This window comes from Lacerta agilis, chromosome 14, assembly GCF_009819535.1.
Source record: "Lacerta agilis isolate rLacAgi1 chromosome 14, rLacAgi1.pri, whole genome shotgun sequence".
NCBI lineage: Eukaryota > Metazoa > Chordata > Lepidosauria > Squamata > Lacertidae > Lacerta > Lacerta agilis.
In genome coordinates, this window is record NC_046325.1 from 16,055,761 (window position 1) to 16,063,186 (window position 7,426).

Consider the following 7,426-nt stretch of genomic DNA (forward strand, 5'->3'; position numbering starts at 1 on the left):
TTGAACCCTGGTCTCCCAGGTCCTAGTCCAACACTCTAACCACTACACCACATTGGCTCTTATTTCCTGTCCCGCCCCCCCATCACAAACTGCCATAACTTTGATAGTGTGGAATTTGTTGGGCCCTGAGGATGAGCCTTTGCTAAAAACATGGTTGAACCCACACACAAAAGTCATCAGACCGCTTGCAACTGGGGGCCACGGCAGAGAAGGCCCTCCCGTGGTTGCCATGAGATCAACCGAGGGCTTCATCCTGAGGTTTCAGAAGACAGGACAGTGCAGGTGTTACCTCTGGTAACCAGGTCCCAAATTGTTCAGGGCTTTATAAGTCAGCAAACAGAACCTTTAAGGTAGTGTTTGGATTTATGCTGATTTTGTTTGTTTGTTTTATTGTCCCAGTTTTCACTGGATTGGGGTTTTTTATGCACAGCTGCTTAGAAAAGTAACTATTTAAGCGGCATATAAATGTCTTAAATAAATAAACAGGCAGATCACGTTGCTCCATCGACAGAAGTGTTTCGTGATTACAGGAGGCTGTTCCGTTAACAACCTAAACGGTGGAGTTTTGCACAAGTGGCACTTTCCGAGCCAACCTTAAGGCAGCCTTACACAGTGCACAACCCAGGAGTCAAATCTTGAGATTAACCAACACATGGGTTACTGTCATCAAGCCATCCCAGTCCGGGTAATGGCTGTGTCTCGAACACCAGCCCAAGCTGGAAAAGGGATGCAGTGAGCCACTGCAGAAACTTATTGAACCATCCACTGACAACAATGGCTCAATAAGCACCCCCTCCACCCAATACTACACATCTGTCCAGAACAAGCAAACTGCTCAATTCCCCAACGTGGGAACTGCCTACCCAAAGGGTTTCCCATCTTCTGGGATTCAGCGTCAACTCATGCATTCAGTTCAGTGTGTGCACTTTCTCTTGCTCAGATGGTGGATGCCTCAGGCTCAAGAAATACGATTTTTTTAAATCAAAACACAATCTGCCTTCTTCATGCACGTTGCTTTTCAAAAGATAAAAGGAGAGGTCCTTGCAGCAAGGAGTCTGCAATACAAAATTCATCACAGGTAAGACAACAGAAGAAAAGGGGGGTCCTTTGTGTTATTTCAGGTACATGTACTTAAGCTTTGTTACAGTTACTAGGGTATGTGCAAAAATATACACACCCCAACCCATTTTGTCACTTCACATCTGATCCACGGAAAGATTATGCCAGAATACATTTGTTAATCTCCTGATGTGCCGCAAGTCTCTATTTTGTCCCAAATTGTGTTTATTAAGTTATGGTGTGCGTGTGTTTTTTAAAAATCCCCTTTCCCACTCACACTTTTTACGTTTTGTATAACTAAAAAGTGGTATATGAATACTTAAAACAAATGGGGCGGCACAGGCGTCCCTCAAAACTCAATTCCCCCCCCCCTTTCCCCATCACGCTAGTGTAGAATGCGCAAAAATGAGTCAGGCTCTCGCCACCCTCCGCCAGAGGCAGCAACGGCAGAACTGAGCAGCCCGAGCAGAGCCTCCGAAAGGCGCTCCCGGCGGTTTCCGATTGGCTCCGGCTTCTCGCTCGATCGTCCACTGCCGCCTTTTCGGAACGCTCCTGACGTCATGCAGAACCGCCCGAAGGGAAAACCGAGCGCTTCCGAGATGCCGCCGAGCATTTCCGAAGCTCTCCTCATAGGAACGCCGCCATTTTCCGAAGGCTTCGCGAAAGGCCCCCGGAAGGCTGCCGTTCAAAAGTGAAAGCCACCATTGGCCATGATGGCGCCGCTCTATCCCTCGACATCTCTGTGGCGAAACCGCCCTCTCTCCCCCGCGCCTCTACAGCTTTGCATCCACAGTCGGGATGGAAAAGCTGTTCGGACGTGGGCCGGAACTGCCCGCGAGACTACCTGCGCCGCTAAGCGGAAGAGGCGGGCGACACCAAGAGGTGGGAGGGAGCTGGTATAAAACCCCCTCGCGCCGGCACCAGACCTCCTTTTCCGTTTCCGGCCGTCGTCGCGAGAAGAAGGTAAGGAGTGGGCCTCGTGTTTGTCCTGGACAGGGGAAGTGGGAGAATCCCGGTTGGAGGGAAGGGAAGAGAATTGGGGGTAGTGAGAGCAGGTTCGGGGTCCTCTACCGCAGTGTATGGGTCTGAGGCCTACCAGATGGTGGGGAAGGGAGGTTGGTTTGGACGGGGCTGTCACGTGGCCAATCCCTCCATTTCAGTCTTGTAGGTTGATTTCAATTGTCTGGGCACAAAAAGGGGTTGTGGGTCGCCCAATTCTCACCCTTATTCCGGCAGGCAGCGCGCAGGTTCATTTTGCTTTTGGTATGCGCTAAGATTGGGCTAAATTTTTAACAGTTAAGGGATTCTCTCTCCCTCCCTTACTGTGTTGAGGATGCTTGTCAGCTCCTGAGACCAGTTTGTGTGTGTGTGTGAGGTTAGAATGAATGTGTGGCATGTTACAAAGGTGTAATATGACTCTGTGTTAATCTTGTATGGTAAGGAGAATTAATGCAGGGTTCATTGGCCCATTGATGAGCTTTGAAAGATGTCATTCACCCAAACCCAAATTCTTAGAAATGTAAATGAAATAGAATCAAGCATGAATGGTATATAATCAACATTTAGTAACCATCAATTGCCATCTCTAGGATTCACAAAATGTAAAAATTAGATATCTTATTAAGTACAGGGTCTTCTCAATGGCAAGGGGAGTGCACTCTATATGCCCACACCCTTTTTATCTGAGGCTCAAAATTCCTAAGAAATTTGTTGTTTGTTCATTTTGCACTATCCCTTGTGAACTTCATTTCAACCCCAAGGTCTTTATTTATCTTCTAGTCCCATTGACCCCATCGTGCTCAGTATCCACCACTTTGAGAAACCCTGGTTTAACGATGTAGATTATGTCTGATGGTAAACAGCAACTCAATTGCAGGCATCTTCCTAATCACATGATCTCTTCTCCGATAATACCATACCTGTGTTATTGTCCTCCTTTTAAGTTTTAAGTTTATATTTCCCTTTCCTTCATTGCTGTGACATATCAGGGGGAAGCAGATACGACAGGATTCTACTACTACTACCACTCACTGATAGAAGATGTGGTATTTAAACAAATAGCCTATTCTTGAGGTTGACGCCTAATAATTCCCTTTTGTCTACTGTATTGTAGTGTGCTGTATTAGGAATCTGATGAGCATAGCCCCCTCTTTGTTACTACATTTATATCCCACTTTTTCTCCAACGAGATCAAGGTGGCATACACACCTCTCCCATCTCCATTTCATCTTTACAAGTGGGTGAGGTTAGAGAGAGAGCGCGAGAGAGAGAGAATGACTGACAAGGTGAGCTCATTGCTTGAGTGGGGACTTGGGCCCTGATCTGCCAGGTCCTAGTCCAGCATTCTAACCACAACAGCCAAATTATCTCTATTGTGTTTTATGACTTCCCTGATTTTCTGTGTGAGCTGGAACTGGTATGTGACCGAAATAATAAATTCAATCATTCAACCACAACAGCACATTGTGTTGGCAGAGGAGTGTGACGTTTAGAGGTACCAGGATGTCAAGACTGGAATAATGTGTAAAGGAACATAACATTAGAGGGGAAATACCTAAAGCAGCAGAGTGTGAGGACATAGAAGGATATGCACTGGGCTTCTGACCACGTCATATTTCTTTTACTTACATTCTCATTGCTTGGTCTTCTCATCCCTAGGATTCTTCACGATGTCTGCCCATCTGCAATGGATGATAGTGCGCAACTGCTCAAGTTTCCTTATCAAAAGGAACAAGCAAATATATAGCACGGTGAGCTGCCCTCAATTAAAAAATAAAAACCAGGAGCCTTGACTTTCTATCCTCTTTGTTGAAAATTCTAATGCTTATTTTCTTCCTAAAGAACTTTGCTGTCCTAGGTTTTATTTTCCAACAATTCTATTTCCCTTTGTGAAGCAAAAAAAAAAAGAAAGAGAAATCCCTCACTTTCAAACCCATTGTTCCAGACCTCTTAAGCTCTCCTCTTTTCCTCTTGGAACCCAGGAGTCCTAGTAACACCGTTTCTTGTTTCTTCAAAGGAACCAAACAACCTCAAAGCCCGCAACTCTTTCCGCTACAATGGACTGATTCATCGCAAGACTGTTGGGGTGGAACCTGCAGCTGATGGGAAGGGCATTGTTGTGGTCCTCAAGAAGCGTGCAGGTGGGTTGGCTTAGTTTAGAGCAAAATGATGCTGAATGGAGTGAGTGGGGTGGGGGTTGGAGGGAAGAGACGGGAGCAGGGTGTAAAATATCTGTTTAGTGAATAAGCATTACAATAGGGTAGTGGAAGCAGCCCCACCAGATAGCAAGTAAGCTGTGTGTAGATGTGTTTCTTTAAAAAACTAAGTTTCTAGTTCTGGAGCCATAGAAAATTTGTGCATGGATAGTGCAGCATTTGGTAGAGAGCCAGAGGGATGCAGTTTTGTGGCTGGAGGGGGAGGGGCGTTCTAATACCCTTACCCCTTTTGCCCACACTGCCTGGCTGTCCCAAGTGCCCATATTCATTCCAGCCATTGTTTAAAAATGAAATTCTAAATGCTTGGAAATACGGATTTGGGGGACAGGAAATGTTATCGAAAATTAAGGTCTGCATATTTCTCTGTGGGGTCATAAAATCACCAATGCTCTTCAATATCTACATGATATCACTTGGAGATAGATCATCTGGAGCCAGGGAGTGGGTTTACTTTGGTATGCTGATGAGACTCAGCTCTATAGTTCCATGCCACCCTATTCTGGGGAGGTCAGACAGTTCTGAATCTGTGTCTGGAGCCAGTGGCAGACTGGATGATGGTAAACAAACTGAAATTTAAATCGGGACAAGACAGCAGTGCTATTGGGTAGGAGCTGGTTCAGGAATAGGAGGTTGTCCTGTTTTGGATGGTGTTGCACTTTGCAAGACCTCCTGGATCTGGTTTGTTGGATGTTCACAAATCTGCTGTGGCTAGGAGTACTTTTGCCAAAGTTCAGCTGCTTTGCCAGGTGTACCCTACCTGATAGTCAGTCCTGGCTATGGTCCTACGTGCGTATCTCAGTTTTGCTATTGCTATGTGATTTGTGCGGTGCTGCCTTTGAAAACCACAGAGAAACCAATAGGTGCAGAAGGCTGCTGCGGAAATCTTGACTGGGGCAAGCTGTTGGGATCGTGTGGCACACACCCCTCCCCCCTTTATGATGTATATAGGTTTAATTCTGTCAATGTTTAATTGTATTTTAATGTTCGATATTTCTGTGTTTTTAGCGGTTCTTGTTTTTATCTGTAAGCCGCCTTGAGTCCTATCAAGGGAAAAGGCGGAAAATAAATAACACCATCTATCTCAGTCTGTTTCCCCATGCAATACAAGGTGCTGATTATTACATATAAAACCCTATTCTGCTTGGGACCAAACTCTTTGAAGGACAATCTCCTCTTTTGTAAATCTTCCCATCCTTTAAGATCACCCATTGCCCCTCACTTGTGTCTGCTGCCATCTAGAACGTGAGTTTGGACTGCAAGTCTCGAGCTGAAAAATACAGCTGAGCTTACTAGATAGGTCTTAGGCAGGCCACTGTGTCTCTCAACTTCAGCTGCAATATGGGGTGAAAATACTGGCCTACCTTGTGTGGTGACTATAATGTGGGAACCTGAGAACCTCCAGATGTTACTGGACTACATCTCCTTATTTTGAAGGGACGCAGGTGGTGCTGTGGTCTAAAACACTGTGCCTCTTGGGCTTGCTCATAGGAAGGTCGGCAGTTCAAATCCATGCAACTGGGTGAGCTCCTGTTGCTCTGTCCCAGCTCCTGCCAACCTAGCAATTCGAAAGCACATCAGTACAAGTAGATAAATAGGTACTGCTGCGGCAGGAAGGTAAAGGGCATTTCCGTGCGCTCTGGCTTCTGTAACAGTGTTAAGTTGCGCCAGAAGCGGTTTAGTCATGCTGGCCACGTGACCTGGAAAGCCGGCTCCCTCAGCAAGCTGAGCGCCACACCCCATAGTTGCCTTTGACTTGACTTAACTGTCCAGGGGACATTTACCGTTTTAGCTTTATTCTAATTATTGACCACGCTGACTGGGGCTGATGGTAAGGACTTCCAAACTATTGTATTTTTCTCCTAAGTGCACTGGTGTGTCATTTGCTATTGCTGCTTCCATCTTGGAGATTCAAGGTTCTTGTTCCATCCATGCTACCTAACCTTTCACTCTCGCAGGCCAGCGGAAGCCAGCCACCTCTTACGAGAAGATCACCATCAACAAAAACGCCCGTGCCACTCTTAGCAGCCTCCGCCACATCATCCGCAAGAACAACTACCGCAAAGACCTACGCATGGTAAGATGAGGCCCTTTGGTTTCTCCCTCTGTAGATTTGCACTGGGATATATTTAGCCTCCACTGCTCCAATGAGCATGTGGTGGCAATTCATCAGAAACAAAGCGGCAGGGTGAGCTGGCATTTTGGAGTGAAAAGTACGATGTTTAAGAAATCTTATCTAACACTGTGAATGTTCAAAGTGTGGTGCAGTTAATGAAAAGCGCCCTTCTGTGTAAAACCAGGGTTACGATAACGTGTTTTGAATTGCAAAAGACATTGAGAAATTGCCAGAGGGCTTCTGTTTCACCCCTGCTTTAGGAGTGAATATGGTTCTGCTCATTTAAGTTGGTAGATCTGAAAAGAGGTGGGGAGTAGAGGAGGGTATTACAAGTTTGAGGAGCGGTATAGAAACGAGGTGTTTCAGGATCTGGGTTTTGTAAGAAACAGCTGGAGGTGCTTGACCTGGAAATAACCGCTGTGCTTCGCAGCCTCAGTTTTCCATCTGAGGCTCTTGTTAGCTCACCTTTCCTCTTAACTCTCTCTCAGGCTGCTCTGCGTCGTGCCAGTGCAATTCTGCGCAGCCAGAAGCCGGTGGTGGTGAAGAAGAAGCGATCTCGGGCTACAAAGGCTACATAAAACATTTGTCAGATTATCCAATAAAGGATTAGAACCAGAACATGACGTTGCTGATTGATGTTAATAGATTGAAACCTGGGTTGTTTCTTCCCCAGTGAATACAAGCCCTGGTATGCAGTTGTCATTTTGCTGAATTACCCCCCCCCCAAAAGAGGCTGTGTCACTCCCTGTCCTGCATAGATTCATTTGCACCAAGAGAACATCATAGGCCAATCAACTCAAAAATTTAGCGGCTAAATACTCTCCTACCTTGCTGATAACTGGGATTCTCACACACATACAACTACTTTGCATTTTGGAGTCTCTTGTCCCCATTGTTGGGAAGCTTACTCTTTTATAACTTCTGCTGAGAATAGCACTCTGAGAATATAGTGGAAGTGGCCTCTGTAAAAGCATATAGCAGGTGCTACAAGACATTTTTTGCTGCAACAAACAGCCACACACGCCCCTCCCCAAATTCA

General features: G+C 45.9%; 1 protein-coding gene across 1 annotated transcript; it reads left to right on the forward strand.

Annotated features, from left to right (window-relative positions):
• Nucleotides 1-1,919: 1,919 nt before the first annotated feature.
• RPL28 (ribosomal protein L28) lies at nt 1,920-7,005 on the forward strand. The gene is made up of 5 exons (XM_033170285.1): nt 1,920-2,022; nt 3,718-3,809; nt 4,076-4,199; nt 6,230-6,348; nt 6,876-7,005. The coding sequence occupies exons 2-5, from the start codon at nt 3,729-3,731 to the stop codon at nt 6,963-6,965; spliced, it is 414 nt and encodes a 137-aa protein (XP_033026176.1). The 5' UTR covers nt 1,920-2,022; nt 3,718-3,728; the 3' UTR covers nt 6,966-7,005.
• The last annotated feature ends 421 nt before the right edge of the window (nt 7,006-7,426 follow it).

What these genes read in the sequence shown, in the direction of transcription:
- RPL28 (XM_033170285.1), top strand. Translation starts at nt 3,729, where the DNA reads ATGTCTGCCCATCTGCAATGGATGATAGTGCGCAACTGCTCAAGTTTC. An exon ending in ACAAGCAAATATATAGCACG is followed by an intron (nt 3,810 to 4,075) that starts GTGAGCTGCCCT and finishes GTTTCTTCAAAG; the next exon opens with GAACCAAACAACCTCAAAGC. An exon ending in ACCGCAAAGACCTACGCATG is followed by an intron (nt 6,349 to 6,875) that starts GTAAGATGAGGC and finishes ACTCTCTCTCAG; the next exon opens with GCTGCTCTGCGTCGTGCCAG.